The sequence below is a fragment of the Astyanax mexicanus genome, chromosome 6, assembly GCF_023375975.1.
Source record: "Astyanax mexicanus isolate ESR-SI-001 chromosome 6, AstMex3_surface, whole genome shotgun sequence".
In the NCBI taxonomy this organism is placed as follows: Eukaryota; Metazoa; Chordata; class Actinopteri; order Characiformes; family Acestrorhamphidae; genus Astyanax; species Astyanax mexicanus.
In genome coordinates, this window is record NC_064413.1 from 29,671,546 (window position 1) to 29,695,772 (window position 24,227).

General features: G+C 37.1%; 1 protein-coding gene across 1 annotated transcript; it reads left to right on the forward strand.

The window, feature by feature from the left end:
- cers2b (ceramide synthase 2b) lies at positions 1-24,005 on the forward strand. Its single transcript, XM_007254519.4, has 11 exons — positions 1-549; positions 13,445-13,618; positions 14,084-14,201; positions 14,331-14,449; positions 14,959-15,016; positions 15,745-15,795; positions 15,966-16,058; positions 18,669-18,797; positions 20,137-20,243; positions 20,532-20,685; positions 20,963-24,005. The coding sequence occupies exons 2-11, from the start codon at positions 13,446-13,448 to the stop codon at positions 21,116-21,118; spliced, it is 1,158 nt and encodes a 385-aa protein (XP_007254581.2). The 5' UTR covers positions 1-549; position 13,445; the 3' UTR covers positions 21,119-24,005.
- Positions 24,006-24,227: the final 222 nt, after the last annotated feature.

The window sequence follows — 24,227 nt, forward strand, 5'->3', positions numbered from 1 at the left end:
TTTGCCTGAGGACTCGGACACCGCTAGTGCCGTTCTGTGTGCCTGTTGTGCTAACGGCTCACTTTTACCTCAGAGAGAAAATAACGGAAAAGCGGGAAACAACGGGGAAGAACTTTAGAACCGGGTATAACAGCTGTCGGCCGTTACCGGAGGACAGTGAAGTAACGGTAGCGGTACCGTTGGCGAGTTAATTCCTCACAGAGAAAGAGTAACTAAAACCGCGGCTAGGCTAACTTTTCAAACTCTTTATTTTCTCGCTAACGGAGTAAAGACCTCGCTGTAATCGATTTTACCGCGGCCTAAATTGGAAGAAAAGCTTTAATTTCTCTTTAACACGGGACCGGAGATGAGGACAGGCGGTGGAATCAATCAGACCCGACCGTGAATCCACCCAGCGGACCACCAAGACCCACCGTCTCCCCCCGCCCGAGAACAGCGCTCTGGACCCGGACACCCCGGGACCCTGCAGCTAAACTTCAACCGACCATTTACAGACGTTTACTCAGATTTTAACCCCTGTGGACCACCGCCGGGAGAGCTGTGACCAAAGTGAGTAAGTTAATGTTATTAGGTAGTTAACATAACTAGAAAGTTCCGTTATATTTGTGGAGTTTTAAGTTTTAAGCTGGGTTATTTAATCAGTTCCTCTTAAAATAAGAACCGCAAAAGTTTAAGCTCATTATTAATTGAATCATGTGCCCAGTGAGAGTATTTGGTGAATGTTTGTTAAATAAGTAACGTTAGTTAACTAACGCTAGTTAACAAACCTAGCTTAATATCAGCTTGGTACTTAGCTTAGCTAAATTAGCTTAGCTAGGTTAGCTACTGTAGGCACTTAACGTTACTCTTGATAGCTAACTAACTAGCTAGCTAGATGACTGTAACTAGTGTATGACTCTGTAATTACGCATTTGAGACCAAATGTGACAGTTGGGTTGATAATAATGAAAATCACATTCGCTTCTAAACAAGTTTCTGGACTGTTTTTAGTTTTGTACAATAAACCCGTTTGTCTAAAATGTTCTTACACCCAGCCAACGTGCTCATGTGGAACTCACATGAGTGTAACAAGGTGCTTACAGGTGGTCACAGGCTCTAAGTGGGTTTGTAGCTAAATGTATTTCAGTGGTACCCAGTGAGGCTTCCCAAATGCACCCCACTATTACAATGCAGTCAACAAACCAGAATTGGCCCACGTTTAACTCCTCCTGGTCTCTTTACTTACCCTAATGTGGCCTATCATTGGCATCCATATGTGGGGCCAACGTGGAAACCTTGGACAAATATTTCTGGTTCCAAGTTGGGCTAATCATTCAGCCCCCACATGGGCATGTTATCTAGGTAGTGAACTCTTTGCCATCTGAGAGCTTTACAAAAAGCAATTAGATCATAAGTTGGTGAGTTAAATAAGCACAGGTGCTGTGAACAGGTGGAAAAGTCTTTTTTACATTCAGTTTTTGTCCCCATAATATTAATTTAGTATAAGAGGACAATTGGACCGTACCATAATTGATGAACCCATTCTAAGCACACTGCATATGTCTCTGTTTGTGCACACACACTCTTCCTGAAGCTGTTGACTCAGCTGCCTTTAATACTAATGGTAAAGTCAACCAACCACCCTGTAATTGCTCTACCACATACAAACACACTCCTACATAATAATTATATGTAAGCAAATGATTGAAAGGGACGATCACAAACATCTCCTTGTCTATGCCCATGTGTTCTACAAATATTTGGTCCTCCACACACACCCTTTAATACTGATAGATATGGTGAGATTATTTAGAGTTACAGTATGCATGAGGTGAATTTGTTGAATTAATTAAGATTATTACTGTCCTTAACTGTACATGTAGATCTTAAATAACTCTGTCATGCCTGACATAGTTTTATCAGTAACATTAATAATAAAAATAAATACAACACAGCAAACTATTCTTGTTTACTACTTTATAAACAAACATACATGCAAAAAGAGATTAATTTAATTCTGATTTTTATTCATGTTTTCGCCATGTGTATTAAATAGTATTTATCTTATAAGATTGTCCTTACATGGTAATGACATGAGAATCAATAATTACTTTATTATTGATTAGATTACACTTACTGACTACACTGATTAGTCATCATTGATATAGTTATAATGATAAGAGCAGTTCTAGCAGTCCTTTAACAGTCCTGATCAGTAAAACAAAGGACTCACATAAATGTTTCCAAATCCCAAGCTCATTTTACAGATTAAATTATAAATAGTAATTTTGTTAAAATATCAATATGGCCTGAGCAGATCCTGAGCTGAACTGGAAAGGTCAGACCTGTGTTAGATCATTAGCCAGCTGTGTTTGACCCCAGTAAAGGGGGTCTTCAGCCTGAAGATTCATTCTGAGCAACATATAAAATGGGATAAATGAATCAGATGTGACTAACACGAGCCATTGCCTGCCCACGTGTTTGTGAGAGGTTGCTTTAGGAATCTGGAAATGAGCACAATTGTAGATGGTTGTATGTGAGTCATCAGACCGGACAGCTGTCATACTTACAGTATAAAATATGCCAGAGGACACGCTTTGAAACGCATATTACTACTTACACATGGAAACAATGTTCAAAAAAATTCAGGAAGTTTGAATAAATGATTGAAAAGAAAGCAAGTAACTACTCACATTTAAGTTTGGATAAATAAATGAATAGGCAGGACAGTTACTTGTCACTAAGAAATGTTAGTTACATGTAAATTACAACCTGCACCTCATATTTGAGGTGAATGTTGAAATCACACTCTGATTTAAAACAGACCCATAACCACTATCTCACTATCTTTTGTCCAAGGAGGACAGACATTCACACAGTCTCTGTCGTGATTGGTCAGAAAGAGAATGGCCAGAGTGGTGTCACATGACTGAAGTAGCCAATCAGAGTTCAAGATGCAGGCTGTCAGTGGGGAAAGTGCTTGACTTAGCTGAAGTGTAGGATGATGACATTCTTATCTCAGTGGGTGCACTCACACAGGTTTAGGGTCAGAGCAGGAGACACAGAGAAGTTACTAATTTATCAGTTTATCTCAGACTGGAATGTAATGATGTCGTCGGAAAACTTTTCACCAATAACAATTATTCTACCCAGATGTCAGAAAAGCAAGATTTGTAAGAAATTACTATTTCATGCTGCCACACAACCCCAAATTAGAAAAAGTTTGGGATAGTATTGAAAATGCAAATAAATACAACTTTTATGTGTAAAATAAAAATGTTGTTTCTTACATTTGCAGACTCTATAACCGCAACATGTGTAATATTTTGTCTTGTCAACTTAATCTGTTACTATATACATACATTCCAGCATTTCAGGCCTGCAATTCAGTTCAAATATGTTAAAGTAAACCATTTGTTGGAATGTTGCTTTTCCCACTCACAACACTTGATGTTTGATGTTTTTGATGTTTTGACACAGGACATACGATGCAATGGTTGTTTCAAGTTTTATTTATACCCATTTTTTCTGTAAACATGTCTTAAGGTGTGCAAGTACGGTGTTATCACTGGCTCCTTTTTTGTTTTAAAATTCAGCGGAAAGCTTAGGACTGCAGGCAGTCCAGCCCAATACACATAGCCTTGTTTTAATAACCCATGTGATTGTGAAGGGTTTTGCATTGTCTTAATAAATGGTGCACATCCCTAGAAATTATGTTGTCTTTTAAGGTTGTATATGTTTCTTTAAGGTCTCATTGTACTTTGTTACATTAATGCTGTCATCACAGGCCATGACAGAACCTGGCTTTTGGACCCATGACAAAGGTTTGCCAAAGTAATCAATTGTCCTCCATCAGCTGTTGTGAACGACAGTCGTATGAGAGATAAGATTATGGGCATTAAGCTTAGGCATGTACCTTGGCCTTTATAGACTGAAATTTCCTTTTAAACTCTGACGCTATTTTAATGGCATAGGCGCAAGGCGTGAAAATAGTTGAGGGGCTGTGAGGTAACAAAGGGCATCGTGTCTTGCCTTTTATGCATCAAAAGGACCTAAGCCATTTTTGCATCATTATTTTGCTCCAAATCATGATACCCTCACGTTGACATCATAGTTTATGATCTCTTTACTTTATTACTAGCTGTAAATTGTCCCAATCATATGGAAGTTGTGTTGCAGGCTTGAAATATATGAATGGATGTGTATCCAAAATTTTATTGACATTGCTGATGTAGGGCAAAACGCTACTACCGCATTTTTAACCCACTTGATGCACTTATACTCACTCTCACATTTGTATTCTCACTTCTCACATCAGATTTTTACATTACATTACATTACATTTGGCAGACGCTTTTGTCCAAAGCGACTTACAATAGTCAAGTACAATGTAAAATGAGTTTAAAGGTAAAACATATTTGGATAGGGATAAAAGGAGGTCAAATGGGAATAATAGGATAGAGGAGTGAAGGAGGGGAAGAAGGAAATGAGGTTAGAAGTAGTTAGTGTGTTAGAGGTGTTAAGAGAGTAAGTGCTCTTTGAAGAGCTCTGTCTTCAGGAGTTTCTTAAAGAACCATGTTATTTCCATCTTACTGATACACAGTTAAGCTGCAGTAAGTTATAGTTTTATGCTACCTGCATATGTAAGCTGGATATGACTGCTAGTAACTAAGGCCCTTCCCTGCTAAAGCCTTCTGCATTCTGTGAACTAGTAAGAAACCAGCAACCTGTGAACAGAATAGTTGTGATGGTTTTTAATAGGAAAAAACAATGTTTACAGTGTTACAACATGAAAAATAAATTGCCCTGAAAATATAATTTAAAATTACAACCACAGCTGCATCTTTAGAGTAGCCCTGTTTGTTGCAAATAGATGTACCTGGCAGGGGAAAGGGCAGATTACATGCATGGGGAAAAACTTGCTTATAGTTTTTCTCTTTGAAGTGGAGGGTCAGTGCACCCCTACTTAGTTTGGGATGGCCAGTGACTGAATGTCCCACCTATCCCCACAACTTTTCTCAACCACTGCTGCTGCAACCCCCATTTTCTTTTGCTATCTGACATGACGATCTGTTAAATATATTTTGATGAATGGTATGTAAATCCAAAAAGGATTTTGCAGTTTCAAAGGAAATATATCTCCAAAGAGAGTAATAAAACTTTTGACCCCTACAATAAAAAAGGCATTGGATTTTGGATCCTTGTTTTGAGGGTTTGACTGCATTCAGCAACAAAAGCTCTAGTGAGGTGTGCGTGATGGATGATCACCACCAACTACCCAGAACAGTTCACAGCTCAATACTCTGGCTTTATAACCCTCTCACCCAGGCCTGGCATTAGGCATGGTGCCAATAGGTTCATGTTTATCTTTTCCAGAGAGTCCTATATGCTTTTTAAAAGACAATTGGTATTCTAAATGCGTGCTAGCCTACAGGCACAATAACTTTACTGCATTATTGTCTTTCTGATCATACAAATGTCTGATCAGAATCAAACTGCCTCTGGGTTGGAGCAGATGTAGACCATATTGCTTGTGGATTTATGACTCTGTTATGATGGCTTTAATGTATGAGTCTGAGTAGGAGTTTATCTCCTGTCTGAAAAAGAGAAAGTCCTCTGTTCGATCAAAGGTTGGTATGTTAGTGATTACTACAGATCACTCAGTAACAGCTTGTGCCTTGTGTCTTAAGAAACTATGAACTCCAGGACAAAGGGGCATACAGAGTGTGCCCAATTTCGACCCTTTTCCTTATCTTTGATAGATGATATCAGCCAGATCCAAAGGTTAATAGGTAATTGCAGGACAAAGCTTAAACAGGACACTGTGTTAATCTTAGGCTTAGCATAATGTCACAACTTAACAATGTAACAACTTACAGCATAAATAAGATGGTATATTTTAGGGATGCAACGGTTCTCTTTATTTTATCGAACCATTCGGTTTGGCCTGTTTGGTTCGATACACCCGGATGGACCGCGGTATTTCAGTGTGCGCACTAACAGAGCGAACGAACACTCTGGTACTGAATGGCCAGGGGGACGGGCTGCTGAGCGCGTGCTGTTGGGGGGCGGCGGTTGGTGATTGCAATGAGTGCTCCTTCTTCTCCACACCATCATAAACTGGCTGTTTTCGGGCCGTTTGAATGAGCGAAATCTGTTCAGAATGATGTTACTGACAGAACGCAGAACTATTATTTAATAAAAATGTGTAAGAACATCTGAACATAGCGTTGCAAGTAGGGCTGAACGATTTTGGAAAATAATCTAATTGCAATTTTTTATCTATAAATTGCGATTGCGATTTAAAATGCGATTTTTTTTGTCTTCTCAAGTATTTTTCAACAACAGAAGCAATAAATCAGTCTGTTTAATAATAAACAATGTTTTATTTATTTATAGTATTTATATATATGTTTTTTTTTTATTTATGTATAGATTTATTTAAAGCACAGATAACAATAAAGCAAAAAAATCTATGCTTTTCCTTTTCACCATTTGTTTTTTTTATAGAAAAATAAATACATAAATATCTTTTCCTTTTCACCATTTTTTTTTTAATTAGGAAAAACAATAGATTGTTAACTTACTTTAACTTACTGCTCTCCAGCTAGTAACATCATGAAAAATTAAAGTGCAAAAAACATAAAGAGAATCTGCTTTAACCAACTCATTATTTTCTGTATTTGAAGATGCAGCACTGGTCGTTGGCATTTTAGCCTTGCAAATACCACACGAGGCTTTGTGGTGTTTTTTTAAATGCTGAAAAGGTTTGTAGTGTTACTTCGCGTCGTAGCAACAGTAGCAAGGCACGTTTAGCACAGTACCTGACGTTGAGCAGCATCTTTTTTAAAGCCAAAGTAATTCTACACAACTGATGTGTTCTGTCGAGCCTGAAGCCATTGTGCAACAAGGGCGTTTTCACACCTGTAGTTCGTTTCTAATGAGTTCGTTTACTTGGAGCGTTTTCTCGCTCTGTTCGGTCTGGTTTCCCATAGGCATAAATGTAAACGCACCAAAATGCGCATCAATAAACCACGTGAGCAGCCTGTGTCCTCTGATTGGTCAGAGCTGTCTGACACGGGAGTACATTAAATATAAATATACGAAAAAAGTAAATACAGCGAGAAGATTTTGTGTTCCAGCGCAAATATCTGTGCTTTAACACTGAACGCTGAAACGCTGCACTTTCAAACACAGATTTATACATAATAAACAGAGTCACGCGGCTGTGAGCTATGAATGCAGCGCAGATTTATACATAATAAACAGAGCAGTGAATGCAGCGCGTGCCTGGACACAGTGTTTGTTCACAGCTGTGGTAATTAGCGTTATCTGGCTAATATATCAGTTTAAACTGTGCTTGCTTTATCAGCAGTTTAGCTCAAATAAATGGCTTATATTTAATAGGTGGATCCGATCGAGACCGGATCACGTTCTCACCGCAAGCGAACCGCTCCAGAGTTCGTTTGGTACCTAGAGGAGGTGGTCTCGCACCTTTGATCCGCACCCGAGTGCGATTACTGTTTTTACACCTGCTCAATCGAACCGCACTAAAGTTACAAACGGACCAGAGTTCGTTTTAACCGGACCAAATAGTGCTGGTGTGAAAACGCCCTAAAGTGCGCTGTGTTGACTTCACTTCTCCACCTCCCTGCCTTCTGCTCGGGTATGCTCCGCTCGTCCTCGGCTTGGCTCGCTCCCAAGTCACGTGACCAGTCAAATCGCAGCCAGTGCGGTTAGAGAATCGCGTTTAAAAATATCGCGAGATTATCGCAAATGCAATTAATCGTTCAGCCCTAGGTGCAAGTCAAATGCGGACAAGTGGAGAAGCTTCCAGATCTGCGTGATTATAACATTCTAACTGGTAATTTCTTTTAAACAGTTTGATTTGTTACTTAAGGTTATAATAGTTTTCAATGTTTCATTATAGTTTTATTTTATTTTGTTTTCAAATTTCCTCCCCTAATTCAGTTATTTTTAATTGTTTTTTAGAGTGAGTTTGCTAGGTTTTGTTAGTTTTTACACATCATATCAGAGAGATCAATCTGAGAAACATAAACAAACTCAAAAACTCAATAAACTTTACAGGTTTCCCAAATTTTTACCAAAATTATCAACTATAAGTGAGTGCGGGAGAGGGAGAGAGACAGAGATTTATCAGTTTATCCTCCATGTGGGGTGTTCTGTTGTATGAGCTACTCACAACAGGTACTGTATCTCCTGCTTTTATCCCCCTCACACTCATATTCTAATCCCATTCTGCAGCTTCCTCAGGGTTTTCTGTCGTTATTTTGCAGCTAGCGCGAGCATTATAAAAAAGAACTAACGCCACGGACTGCGAGGTGCCGCTGTTGTCAAGAGCAAAATCGGCACAACACCGCCCGCTGTAAAACTGCTGGAGTGGAAACAGCGCTTATAAATAAATCAAACACGAAAACGAAGGGTATTCTATCAGTAATTTTAGTCCGTTTTAGTTAGTTTTATAAACGTTCAATACAGTTCCAGTTACGTTTTTATTTTTTTATTACCCTTTTTTATTAGTTTCAGTTAACAAAAATGTTTTTTTTACTTTGAGTTTTTGTTATTTCGTTCGTTTTCGTTAATGATAATACTTGGTTACTTTGTTATATGGATAATTATCACGCCAGAGCTTTATATAAAAATAAAATAGCGTTAAAAAAACAGATGCCTATGTCACAGACTATTTCCTGGAGCCCGGCCCGAGGAATGTGGTGGGAAATCTCGGGTCGGGTCGTGTTCGGGCAGAGAATCTAAGCTCTAATATTGATACATTGAAACCGAATCGATACCGTGGCCCAAGAACTGTGATACGAACCGAACCGTGACCACACTGTACCGTTGCATCCCCAGTATATTTGTAATATGTGACATACTATACCTGAGCACCTGTTCTGCAGAGTAATCCTTTTGGTTGAGGTACAGAGAATGCTAAATTGGGCTGTATGTAATTTGATTTAAATAATTTCATGATGCCTTTATCACAGTGCAGTATAACTTCTATGAGTTTTTCAGCAGTGGCATTAGTATCTTTCTGTGGTCTCAATATGGCTTTTATTTAATATAGTATTGTTAGAATGCTGAATAGAACAGCAGCAGCAATATTTTTGTATTTTTTTTTTGTCTGTATATCTAAAATCTGTTTTTTTGTTCTTAGGTTTGTGATTCTGTCTTTGTTCTTTGCATTATGGAAATCATTGGCCCCTAAGCTAGTTGCTAGCTTTTTGTTAAGTAGAGTTAGATTTGTGACTGAGGCTTAATGCCATTTGCCTATACTGAAGGCCACATGCCAGGATGCTCTTTATAGAAAAAAATAATGGTTTATAAAATAAACCTGGATTAATGCTGTATGCTTAGGATCGATACATGTATGCCCTGTATAGTTGTTATTCTGTTCAAGGGTGGATGTGAGTGTCTCGTGATGAATTCCAGTCCATATCTTTTTGCGTGGGACAGAACAATGGAGCTAATGTTGCTAGCTGACTTTGTCCTCTCAGAGGGCTCATTGACAGAGAGAGTTTCTAGCACTATTCTGAGATCAGAATCTGCTCAGCCCTGTATCCATGGAACTCTTCAAATCTGCGCCTTCATTCGGACTGAAATCAGATCTTTGGTGCAACCTTGCTGCCCATATCCAAAATGCATTAGATTATCCAATAACATGTTTAGCAATTAACCATTTGCATTCTCATTTCCAGTTTTATTTAAACAATATCCCTTTTTCTCTGTCCTATGTACAGAACGCAAAACCCGCTTTCTGTCACTGGGCCCTACATTGCGACCCAAAATTATTAGGTAATCTTCAGATTTCATGATGCCATGCACAGTCAAGGCACCCAGTGCCAGAGGGAGCAAAACAACCTCAAACATATTTTATTCCTCAACCATATTTGACTGTAGGTACCTATCTGGGTCTCATCTGTCTACAAGATAATTCCCAGAAGGAATATGACTGCAGTCTAGCTTTTTCACAGTATATCTCTGTGACAGCAGTGGTGTCCTCCTGGGTCACCTGGCATAGTGTTTTATTTAATTCAATTGTCGACAGATAGTTTACGCTGTCACTGATGCACCCTGAACCTGCAAGACAGGTTGAATTTATTTGAATGTATTTACTTGATTGGGATTTCTTATACGTCATCCAGACTATTCTGTATTGCAATCTTTCATCAATTTTTCTTTTCTGTACAAGCCAGGGACATTATCTACACTGCCATAGGTTGTAAACTTCTTTATTCTTGATGTTGTCCACTATTATCAAACGAACATCAAGATCTCTGGAGATGCACTTGTAACCTTGATCATTTATATTTTTCCACAATTTTGGCCCTCAACTCCTCAGACATTTCTCTTCTCCTCTTTCTGTTCTCCATGCTTAGTGTGGCACACACAATGAAAAGATTGATTCAACTTCTCTTCTTCAGGTGTGATTTTTATATTGTCCCATCTGTTAATTACAGGTGAGTTTAAATGAGAATCACTTGCTTGAAAGAAAGTTATTTAACCACAATTTTAAAAAGATGCCAAAAATTATGTTCAATTTTAGAGTTTTGTGAGAAATTATATCAGATTTGCCCTTTTTGTGTATAACAAAATGTGTAATTGCAATATTCTTTTAGGAGAAATACATAAGCTTTCGGCCATGACTGTCACATATGTCACAGACATATGAATGTAAGTAGCCTAATCAGGATTCAATAGTGGCATGTTTGTTTCTAAGAGAGAGTCACTTCTAAACTGCTGTGTAAAATATATGGTAATACCTGTCACAAGCTTTAAATTTAATAAGGGACATCTGTTTCTTTTAATGGGTTAATTCAGAAAGGTTAAAAGATGTTTACTATTCACTGTTGGTAGTTTTGGGCTAACAGACTACGGCCAGTAATCCTTTGTAAAACTTTGTAACTCAGCCGTGCAGTTATTTCCAGTCAAGCAAGACCAGCCCCCTACACAGCAAATTTGCTTTAAATTTTAATTTAACACTATTAGAATTAAATTAACACTATGTAACACGTACAGTCTTAATTAAACACGGATATAATGTATATGTATAAGCAAATAAGTGATTATTGAATGTGCTTAAGGTGAATAATTGACTCATAGAGTAAAGATTACCTCAGATGTTGGAGGATACGTGCTCTACCAAGGTACAAGTGAACTATACACAGACACTCACATACATATAGACATATATAAACTTAAATGATCTATCCATGGATTACATGGTTCAGAGATTGTGGAATCTATACGGTCCAAAAGATTGTAGATGCACGCTTATCCAAGTCAAAAATAGGTCATAGGGAGAAACAGCCACAGTAAAGGCCTTTCCAAAAGCATTTGATTGCACTGACATTGTACTAGAGTTTACATTCATGTTGGATACGAAATATTGGATAAATGGAAAAATCCATTCTGTGGTACATTAAGGCAAAAATCTTATTTGAGTAACTTTAGCCTGGTAATGTAAGTATAACCCAACACTTACAATTGGCCATGATGACTGTGGTCTTATGAGTGGCTGTTCATCACATGTGTTTGCTGCGTTTTTCTCACATACAGCTGAACAGAGTTTACACTTTTACACTAAGAGTGTCTGGATATTTTTAAATACTTCTTTCAATATTTGTAAATTATTAAACAAAAACATACAATCTGTGGTGTTCCATACAATACATGAGATCATGTGAAGTCTAACATATAACTCTACCTATTGTGAGATTGCGCAACAGCTAAATGGATTTTTTGTCATTTTCCTGTTAAGAAACTTGTGACTTGAAGGAAGTAAAATCAGGGCTGTACTGAGAGCAAGAACTTGTTCTGATTGGCTGCAGAAGTTGCCTGAAGCTGGAGAAACTGATTCACCAATGTGTGTCAACAGATTGTTTCCTGCAGTGGAGGTTTAAGGCTAATGTTCTGTTACAGTGCGCTAAGACACACACATTAAATTCATTCTTGCTACAGATATTTGTCATACCTCATCACTCCTGCACTATTCAGCTTCACACGTGTCTCAGCACACCTCAGGCCCACACACTCAACTTAAGTACATCATGCAAACAAACAAACACAGCCTCTGTCAAAATCTGTTGCAGAGTATTCTTGAAGTGGGCACTATCTAGGACTCATAATGCAAGACACACCAGTGCACACACAGACTCTCAGCAACAGTCATTTTACAGCCAGAAACACTCTCATTCATTAGTGTAGCTGTAGATCAGTTAATCATGCTGAGCCCCACAAAATGTGCAGGTAGATGTAAAGGAGTTTATTTAAAAATTTTGACTCAAAAGATTCAATACTAAAGAGCAGGAGTTCATTTATAATATATTGACCCAGAAAAATAATTCTTAATAGCAGGGGTATGTTTGAATACAACAACCCAGAAAAAATTATTCTTAAGAACATTATTTGAAAATACTGACAAAAAGGATTCAGTTCTAAAGAGCCGGTGTTTACTTACTAAATCGTGACTTAAAAGAGAACACAAGTTTCGTTGAACATCAAAATCAGGTCTTTAGTCTGTTTGAACATGCTTACAGCAAAGAATCAATTCTTTAGAACAGAAGTTTATTTAAATATACTCTCATATGTACATTGAATATAATTTGAATATACTTGAAAATGACTACTAAAGATCTGCGTTTTTCTGAACATACTGACCTGGAAGTATTTGTATCATCTTGTATAGGGTGGCAACAAATTGGGTGGTATTACTGGCTGCCAGGCAGTGTGTGTGCTTGTGTCTGTGTATATCTGCACAACTAGTTGTTTAAAGGCCTTGCCCATATGCAAGATTCATTCGGCTGTATCCAGAGACCTACGTCTAACAGCTGCAGAGAAAGAGAGAACTGGGTGTGGTTCACAGTGAGGGAGTGATTCATAAATTTGAGTTGAGCTGTTTCTCTTTTTCCCCTCTGCTCCTCCCCATTGCTGTAACTCCTTTGATTTTGTACATTGAGATTTCAAGGTGTTTTTCTAGCTTTATCAAAGTTAAACCCAATTACTGAACTGATTTATTAGATTAAACATATCAATACTTCTTAACATAAAGTGTTTTTTTTTAATGTAGAACATTCCTGCTTTCTGTAATTATTGCCCTGTGTGCACATATATTTAGATCATCAGGATTACAGCCCACACCCAAATGAACATGAAAACAGATTGTAAAATATAAGCATTTTGTATCCTTTTACATGAATTTTATTTGTGAAACCCACAGACTCAGATCATTTTCAAATGTTATTTGATTTTAATTGAAGTGTAAGCTGTTTTCTGCTGATGTTGTACTGCTGGTGTAATATAATAGAAGTGAACTGCTCTCAGTAAGAGAGAGAAAGACTGATGAAGAATTCATGATACATAATGTACTTTATTCATTGCACATTCTTTATTATGCAGTCATATCAATTAGTATCTCTCTCTCTCTCTCTCTCTCACTCACTCTCAGTATGCTGGAGTGGTTAAGTGACATCTTCTGGCAGGAGCGTCTCTGGTTTCCAGAGGGCCTAGGATGGGCGGACTTAGAGGACCGGGATGGGCGAGTCTATGCCAAGGCACGAGATTTGTGGGTGGTGCTGCCGGTGGCCCTGCTCTTCCTTGTAATTCGTCAGATCTTTGAAAGGTGGGTTATAGTTACTATCCAGTCTCATCTTACCTAGAGTTTCTAGAACTAGATAACCTGCACCTCTGAAGTAGAAGAACATTAATCAAATTGCTCTGTCTGTTTCAAGGCATTGATTTACATTCAGCTCAAGTGAGTTTGCAATATTTGAGTAAAAATGAATAAGGGTTATAATGTTATTAGGTATTAAATTATGCCCAAAGAAGTTGTACAATTTAGGAATCAAATCATATATTTAGACTTATAATTATAGCCCATCTTCTCACTCTCTCTGATGGGTTATCATGGTCTAATATGTGCTAAAGTACATAAGATTGTTTCATTTAGTAAACTCTGATAGATCCATGCTCCCTTGTGTTTCGTCCTAGTGTGTTTATTTTTTACGTAATTGTTTGGATCAATTTGGTGTAATTTGTATTTGGTGTACATGCATTTCATGTGCCGACCTTTCTCACTGTCTTATAGAACTGTTGCTACATATCTGGCATCATTGCTGGGAATTAAAGAATCAGTACGAAGAAAAGCAGCACACAACCCAACACTGGAGTCCTACTACAACCACACAAGCAAATATCCAACGCAGGTAACTAATTTCAGCCAAATGCTGTAGAAAATGAACAGAATAATAAATAAATACAATATGTGAATTTCCCTTTTTATCTTTTACCCTTTTTGTTTATTTATTTCTTTCGTTCTCTCTTACTTTTGGAAGAGTTCAGTAGAGAAGCTTTGTAAGCAGACTGGCTGTTCAGAGAGGCAATTGCAGCGGTGGTTCAGACGGCGGAGAAATCAAGATAGACCCAACCTTATGAAAAAGTTCCGCGAAGCCAGGTAGACACACAGACACAAATATACAGTCTTTCAAATGCACACACTTTTCCATTTCTGCCTTCACACACCTAACATGTATATATTTACACATGCTACATGGTTAAAACACATTCCCCCATTACATTCCTGCAGTAAAACACCTCAAAGTCTGAGGGAGAGAGGTAAAGAAAGGCAGGGAAATGAATAAGTAGAAAAATAAATATCAAAATGTCATGAAAGATAGCCTAACCATAAGTCTACTAAATCAGTTCAGTGTTTTTATCTGCCTTTCTCTTTTGACCAAATTGTCCTTTGTCTTTCTAGGCAAAACTAGTAGAAAAAGCAACGGTGTAAAAAATATTATTATTTTAATAACGGTAATAATAGTAACAGATAGTGTTTACAATTTTTTTGGACAGAGTACAGTCTGTTTTACACAAAAAATGAAATGCTATCAGAAGACATTAGATGTACCCTAAGCAAAATACTTACAGGTAATGTTGTGTATGTGTGTGCCTTTTCTCTTACAGTTGGAGGTTTTTGTTTTATCTTCTTGCCTTCATTTCTGGCGTGGTTGCTCTCATTGATGTAAGTAATGGTAATGCTTTTCTCTTAGATGGACATCTTTGATCCAGCATTACTATGAACTCGACATGATTTGCTTACTCATTCTCTTTTTGTTTAGAGGGTAGCACTAGTGCTTTAGATCCAATTGCTCACAACTTATTACATTTAAAAAAAATGTTTGTTTTGTTCAAAAGAAGCCTGCTGGAATAGATGCCTATGCCACTTCAGTTTTAGCCATTTCAGCTGAACACTTCTTTGCAATCTTTTTGATTATTTTGTCTGAAAAAAATTTGAATAGGCTGTTTTATATTTTTATGATTTATATTCTAGTTATCTTACAGTTTTAATGAAGATCTGAAATATTTATTTTTTGGCAAGTATACAAATATGGAGTGGCCAAATACTTTTTCAATGCATTTTATAAGAGAGCCTATGCCAAAACTGACTTTATTGTTATTATAAGTAAATCTAATTATAAGATCTGGCACAAGAGCTTTTACTAGAAATTACATTGTAGTATAGTTCTACAGCATGTACAACCATTTTTCCCTCCTGATCTTAATATCTCTCTCCTTCCTCCTCTTGTTTCTTCTTTTCATTTAGAAAACTTCACTTTGGTGAATATAGTTTTTCTGTTTGTTTCAATGCTGTGTATCATTGATAGACCACCAACTTTTCCATTCTGCTATCTCTCTCGCTCTCTCTCTCTCTTTCTCTCTCTTTTTTTTTCTCTCACTCACACTTTGTAGAAGCCCTGGCTATATGACTTGGAGGAAATGTGGAAGGGCTTCCCCACTCTGGTGAGTACACACTCCTAGTTCCTTTTCTGAGTGATGCTTCAGGAATCTTGTTTATGTTACTCCCACTTTTGCAGCGTCCCCCACATTCTGACTTTGCTGCCGTTAAAATTGATTGTGAGAATCTCTGTAGTATGTAAACTCACGCCTCTCTCTGTCTCTCTCTTTCTCAGACACTCCTGCCCTCTCAGTACTGGTACTACATGTTCGAGTTGAGTTTTTATACATCTCTTCTTTTCAGTGTGGCTACAGATGTCAAGCGAAAAGTAAGTCAGATTTCTAGGCTCTTAATGGTCTAAAGCTATTACTGTCATTTTGCTTTAAAGTTTAATTTATATGTTACAGTTGGTGTGTTTGTATATGTAATTGTTACTTATGTAATTACATCATTATTACATAGCTACATACAGTAAATTACCTTTATATTTTATTTACATTCTGTATCACTATATTTGCTTCTTTTGATTTTGTATGAATTTCCATACACTTAATAATTCGATATCTGCAGAAAATCAGATTTTTTGGGTAATGGGAGGCAGGCAGTAGTCAGATTTCTGTTTCTGAGAGTCCACTAGGGCTGGGGCGACGCGTCGACATAATCGACGTCATCGATTACAAAAATACATCGATTTGCATAACGTGCGTCGGCGCGTCGTAAACATGGCGGCGCCTGTGGAGAGCATTAGAGGTTAGATCGGGCCCAAAAATTCCAACTGGCTGTTTTCGGGCTGTTTTAATGAGCGAAATATGATCAGAATTATGTTAATTAACACGGTAACATAGAAGCATAGAACTATTATTTAATTAAAATGATTTTTAAGAACAGCTAAACACAGTTCTGCAAGTCAAACGCGGAGGAGTTCACGTGCGAGAGACAGAGAGAGAGACACAGAGAGAGAGAGAGAGAGAGAGAGAGAGAGAGATTTGCGTGTTCTGGTGAGAACTACTCACAGGTAAAGGTTCTCTTTGATCTCCTCGTGCTCCTATTCTAGTCCCATTCATAATTCTGCAGCTCCCTCAGTGTTTTCTGCCGTATTTTGCGGCTAGCGCGAGCGCTTACAACTGACACCGCGGACCGCGAGGTGCCGCCGCGTTTGTGCCGAATCCGACTCTCTGCTGAATCTGACTCCCGCTTCGCGGACAGAATCGGCACAACACCCCCGCTGTAGAACTGCGGTAGTGAAAACAGCGCTTATAAATAAATTAGTTTAGTTTCACTTTCAGTTTTCGTTATTTTTTTTTAAAATAAAAATATAATTAAAAAACAGACGCCTACATCTCGGACTATTTTCTGGAGCCCGGGTCGGATTTACGGGCGGGCCTCGGGTCATGTCGGGTTCGGGCAGAGAATCTAAGCTCTAGAGAGCTTGGACTCCGGAGAGCAATCTCCAGCTACAAAAAACGCCAGCGGACATCTAAAGTTTGGGAGCATTTCACGCAAAAGGGCAACAATGTGGTCCTCTGCCATACGTGCAAAAGGAGCACTTGAAGCGCAAACATCCAGGAGCACTATGTCAACAGGGTCACACAGTAAGTTACCGTTTACATCAGGGTCTCCGCGGGTGTCCTTAAAAAGACTTAAGGCTGTCTACCAAAGGTTTTAAACCTGCCACAGGCAGAAATTATACATTTTTGGTTTATATTTGTGCATGGCATTTCGCAGTTTCCAGAAACAGTAGCATTATTCATAAGTTCAGGTGTTTAGCTAAGCTAGCTGCCTTAAGTTATTTTAGCTAGCGCCGTCGGCGCTGCGGTGTCACACCGTTTTCTGTCACCGTCGGAATTTTGTGACCAGTGCTCACGGTTATGAGCGTTCATTGGCAAAACGGAAGCTTTCTATACCTACACCTTACCCTCAGCCCTAAACTGAACCGTTTTGGCCAGTCGGGGTAAACATTAGAAACGAACACGTTTCGAATCGGCCAGTGCACCGGTCTGCTGAGAACTACTTGCCAGTGGTCACAAAATCTAGCGGTCACAGAAAACAGTGCAACACACGGTTGTGGTGTATGGGAGCTTATCCATTTTTAGCGTTATAGATCTAAACAACGTGCTGTACATGTAAGTGATTATAAGTGTGGGGTTTGGTTTAGTAGGCTTGTGTTGTTGTTGTTGTTGTTGTTATTATATATAAATATAGTAATTTATCGTTTGCTTTAAAACGTAAAATAATTATTTAAATATGTTTCTCAATGAATAGATTAGTCGACTAATCGAAAAAAATAATCGTTAGAATAATCGTTTAAAAAATAATCGTTAGGGACAGCCCTAGAGTCCACAACTTGTTTTTTTTCTATAATACTGCAAAGTTTTTTTATGAGCCTGTTGTATGCATGTGCTGCCCTATCCATATACTGAACTAAAATCAATTCTTTGTTATCAGATTTCTAGGCCTTAATCAGAGTCCTTAATTGTATGCAGTTTAAATGACTATGACATTAGGGAGTTTAGCCATCAAAACATGCAAACACCTGAATATCATATTACTGTCCCATAATGCAACTCATTTAAGTCGGTTGCAGAGCCATGCCTATTTGCATTCCAATCTCATACACACACACACACACACACAGCTCTGGAATTGCAGGGCAGGTTTTCACAGCATCACGTTATTCAAAACAGATCAAGACATCTGGCTCGTTTGTGTCAGTGTGTCGACTTAAGGTTCATCTAAGGTCAGGTGACTTCACTGTCAGTTTGAACTGTGTTTTTTCTCTCTTATCTCTGTCATTACTGATGCGGTTATTTCCAGAGCATAGTACACTTCAGATAAACAAACCGTCAAACTGCTACCATGTCCTCAAACAACTCTAGACAACCTATCTCTCTATTTGTCCCTCTCTCACTGTGTCTGTGTTTGTGTTTGTCTCTCTCAGGACTTTAAAGAGCAGATCATCCACCATGTTGCCACTATTACATTGATCAGTTTCTCTTGGTGTATGAACTACATTCGTGCAGGAACTCTGATCATGTTTTTGCACGATTCTTCTGACTACTTATTGGAGGTAGATTTACACACTTTATTCACCATTACTCATTACACACACACATTAGTGCCATCTTTATATACAAACATTTATATGACTGTTTCAAACTCTACATTGGCATTTAAACAATACATCTGCTAGAGGGTAATTCAGACATGAGGGTGGAGGTTGTCGTGATAATAATGTTCTTTCTACTATAAATATGAAATAGCTAGCCGTATGAACAGTGTGGTAAACTCTATAAAAAGTTTTGCCATATTGCTGGAATTTTGTCTTTATTATGCTCATATTCATTCAACCACAACATATAAAGAGTAATGTTTCCTGATTAGAAACAAAAAAAAACATTTTTGTCTATAGAGCTGTGAATAACTGATTTGCATAGGCCTGTTAGGGTTATCATACAATATATGGACCTGAGCTCAATCATATACTATATTTTTCTTATCAAGGAGAGACCATTAACAAGAATAAGTTGGCATGTTGACTTTGTTTAAAAATATATAAATGTTTTAATATGTATGATATTTTATAATATTATTAAAAAAGTGTAAATGCATTATCATATTTGTATTATAATTTTATATATCAGCCTCATAATAGTGTCCTAAAATGTAAATAATCAAATTTATTGTGGTTACTTATTGCATGACAGGCCTAGTTTTGCATGTGTAAAATTGATCTTTTATGTCATTTATGTAATCTTGGGGCCAGGAGGGTGCCAGTCTGTTTCACAAAATCAGGCTCACAAACACACAGTCTAATACTTACTAAACACACTGAGCACAAATGAAGTCAAAGTTCAGCATTATACAACTTCTCTGTCAGATGCACCTTTTATTGTCTATTTGTCATTCATTATAAGGTTGATTATTTAAAAAAAAACAAATTCCTTTTAATTTTTTATGCTAAAAGTATATATTGTTTAAAATGAGCAACCTTCACTGTTTTATCATTCAACGAGTAATGCATTAAATCTAATGCAGTTAAATGGTGGTCTGAAAAATGTTCCATCTAAGCAAGAGAGGGGTAAACACCTTTAACATAAAACGGATCATGCCAAAATGGTTTTGCTTGTAGTACTGTAGTAATGATTTTTGTGATATGAAGACATATTGGATGCCAGTGCCTCCATTACACACAGAGTAAATTCAACTTTATTAATTTTGTGCAAACCTTATACTAAGACACATTTATCCATATTTTATACCAGAATACATCTGCTAAGATTAATATTATAAGAAAAATTATAAGATTAATATATAGACTGCTGAACAGAGCCTCCTACTGGAAAATAACTGCAACTGTGAACTTGCATGTTTGTGTAGTATATTAAAATTTCCTCTCTTACTTTCAGTCGGCTAAGATGTTTAATTATGCTGGCTGGAGAAAAACTTGTAACTACATCTTCATTGTGTTTGCTGCATTCTTCATCATTACAAGACTCTTCATTTTTCCCTTTAGGTAAGAATCACACAGACATACACCAAATCATTTTAACTGAATTCAATTCAGGTCTTTACAGTTGTTCCTCAGTTTTGATATTCAGAAAGATACTGTATATACAAACTAATGTGCATTCATACTACAAAATCATTTTCTTTTACTATTTGTTTATTAAAATATTTTATTTGTGTGTGTATTTAGTGTGTGATTTCAGATTTTCTTTATAAAAAAGAAATTGTACCAAAAGCTATAGACAGTAGGGTTCATTCTTTAAACCCCCTCTATGTTTGTTTGTTTCTTTTTCAGAATTATGTACTGCACATGGGTGTATCCAGTGACGCTCTATCCTCCCTTCTTTGGATATTACTTTTTTAACAGCCTGTTGCTGGTGCTACAGTGTCTTCACATCTTCTGGGCTGTGCTCATCATACGCATGGCACTACGCTTCCTTCCTAGAAATGTACGTGTGTGTGTGTGGAAGAGAGAAAGAGAGAAGCTTGTGTGCAAATAAGATCTATTACTTCTTCAGCCACAGGGCTTCAGTAGTGTAACTGCAGTTAGCCACATACAAACCACAGTTTTTGGAATGATTCTGCACTAACCACACACATTTCACTGTATAGTTCATACTGTGTTTTATATCTTACACAAGATATACAGACATAAACTACACTTCTATGGTGTTTTCAAATCACAGGACACTGATGTTACAAATAAATGCTGTTCTCTGTTTGCAGGAGATTGTGGAAGATGAGAGAAGTGACAGAGAAGAGACAGATGACTCTGAAGAGGAAGAAAAAGAAGAACAGGAGAGAAATGGGGAGATAAAAAAGAATGGTCCAATTCAGAACGGTTACGGAAAACACAACAACAACCACCACAAAGCAGAGTGATCTTTTTCACGTGAAAGAGAAAGAGGTGGAAGAATGAGTAAAAGCAGGAGAGAAACAAAACTGTTAATGCACATCTTCACAAGAGAGAGTGTGAAAGAAAGAGGGAGAAGAACTGCTTCCAAATGTTGATGAACCATTTTATTCTCTCTTTTCTTCACACTACAGAATGAACATTCAGGCATCCCCTCACCACACACACACACAGGCTCATATCCAAACATACTGTACTTACACACACACAAACACATAAGCAGAATATTGCTGCCAAAATCCCAAAGTTGCCTCTAAGAAAGGGCTACAGAGGAGAATTTCTCATAAAATTCCTCTCTGTAGAAATATGTGCCTTATTTGTCCTTTTTATCTTTATTCTCTTTTTCCACTTTATTAAGTGTCAGATCAATGTTTCTTTAAGCTGTATCCTTTTTCTTTTTTATATTTAATATAAGTATCTCACTTCCAGAAGTTCAGCTCATTTTAAGCCAGGATCTTTTACTCCATATGTACATACAAACAACTACAAACAGTAGGCTGGAAGCCAAAAGTCAATGATCAGAGTCAACCCGAAGCAACCAGAAGCAAGCATCCTGGATGGGATGTATATTAGAGCACCCCCTGGCAGATAACATGTTACAGTGTCCTTATGTGCCTAATGATTTTATTCACCGAAATCCTGTTGAAAGGTTTTTCTAGAATTTTATAAATAATTTCTATTTCCAGCGTAATCTCTCCAAAGTATATTTTAATGCCAAACCCAACAAGACTTCACACGCCGTGCTTGAACTGTGAGAAAACCTTAAATTCAACTCAAGTAAAAGGATAACTTGCAGTTAAAATCTCATCAAAATGTAAACATTAATTATATTACTTATTACTATTCTAGTCATACTAAAATGTTACTAAAGTTTCGTGACCTGCTTGGAACACTATGAACATTATCTGCTGTCTCACAGACCGCAATGGTTTGGACAAGAGTAATAGCTAAATGTAATGTGTAAGCTTCTATTGAGAACATAGCATGTTTATTTGCAAGATCAGACTAATAATAGCCTAATAGACTACAGAGCAGCAGTATCACACCAGCAGTTTTAGACCTGTTGCACTCAGCACATGCACTGACACTTGTTTTGGTTAATTTTTCAGTGCTTTCATGTTGTTTTTTTATATATATTTGTAATACCTTTTGAGTTTGCTGCTTTAATTTTTTAACCTTTATTCTAAAACTTTGCTTTGAACACATATATACACATTCACAGGACAAATTTTACACTTACATTAGCTAATGTGGCCTAGGTACACCAATAGGTTGCTGTAGACATATCATTCAGTTACCTTTAAATTAAACCTCAATTTTGAAAGTTGGCTTTAAACATTGCACAAGTTTATAAATATTGTATTTATTGAAATGATAATAAAAATATCCCTTCCTCAAAAGTAATATGCATGGCCCATATGCAAGTGGTCAATAATCAGATCCTTTCCCAAACCTATGCTGTCTACACGGCACTATTGTGTATATTGCATATATTACCATTGGCCAGAAACTGCTAAAGTAAAACAGCTGGTGTGAAACTGCAGCTCTGTGTCTCCGCCATTAAACCTTTATTGATCATACATAGTCTCTTCATCATTCTTCCAGTCTGAATAATAAATTACATTTGGTTTTAAGTAAAACCAAATATTTTTAAACAAGTTCTATTAAATTAGTTCAAATGTTTTTTGAAGTACACATTTCAAAATCATTTTAAATAATTTATGTTTTGGCACTGTACATACATTTTAGGATATTTTGAATAAAGCAGTAATACTTTGCAAATAAATCTAGACCTATTGACAGGCCAGAAAAAGTCCCTTGAACTTTTAAGCTTTGAATATGAGTGTCACTCAATTAAGTCTTTTTACAATATTATCCAGGCTCAGGTGTTGTGTCTCATATCCCAGTAGATTACTTGACGTTTTGGGCTGCTGAACGTCTCTGACTTGCCCTGTGCTAGAAGAACCAAACTTAACATGATGTCACTTTATAAACATGTTTGTGTTGTGATTCCAAAAGACAAACACAAGAAATTAAGTTTACATTTTTTTGTTTCATTTTGTTATTTTTATCTTATGTTTTTATTTCATTCCACTTGTTCCGAACTAAGTAGTAATGTCAGGAAAGCATCATGGAGGATAATTGTACAGTGAAAATTATGTTTTGTGATTGTTTCTAGATCAGAAAGAAGGCAGAACATAGAATGTGTTGACATAATCGTTCCTCTTTTTTTTCTCTCTTACGTGCCTGATTTGAATAGTGCATACAGTAAATCTGAGTTTATCAGGATTGAAAGAAGTCAGTGTTACTGTCTGTACACTTTACATTACTGTAAAGTGTAATGACTCAGGTTGAAGTAAGTAATGAAATGTCTTATCTTTTGCAATTTTGGCAGATCTAGAGAAGTCTAGAGGTGTTCATTCAGGCAAGGGAAAGAGGTACAGATCAGCAGGAAATGATCACAGACTCAGTGGAGTAAACTTAAAAAACGTAAAACATGTGTTGGCTTTGTAAGTATTGAATGTTGGTGCACAAATTTGCCACCATAGCACTGTCACATATGGGATTTTGTCATCCTCTCTTAAAACAAGTGCCTTTTCCACTTCTCCTCTCTTTATGCTTCTTTCTTCTTTTTTTTTCTATTCACGTACAGTTCTGCTCTTACATGCCATCACCTTGTTTTCCTGACCAAGCTCTTTACTGCCCTCCCTCATATGTGCATTGTTCCAGAGAAACAGCCAAACCCTAATTACAGTATTATTATTTTTTTCTTTTTTTTTGGATCATGTTTTATTTTATGCATAAATGATATTAATAGTGATGGAAATAATAAAACAACAAATGGGAATCACAAAAGGATTGTCATCAATTTTATTGTACATTCTTAAAGCATCCGAAGGTGGTCAGTGTTCAGGTCGTTGTGGACAGCTTTTCTATTCTTTGTGAAAAACCTTCCCAGAAGCATTGAAGCTGTAAAGGGTGGGCTGACATCATATTGAACCATATGCAGGGTTTGTATGGCCATGAAAAACCTGGAAAAGTAATAGAATTTGAAAATAGCAATTGGATAAGTTTTGG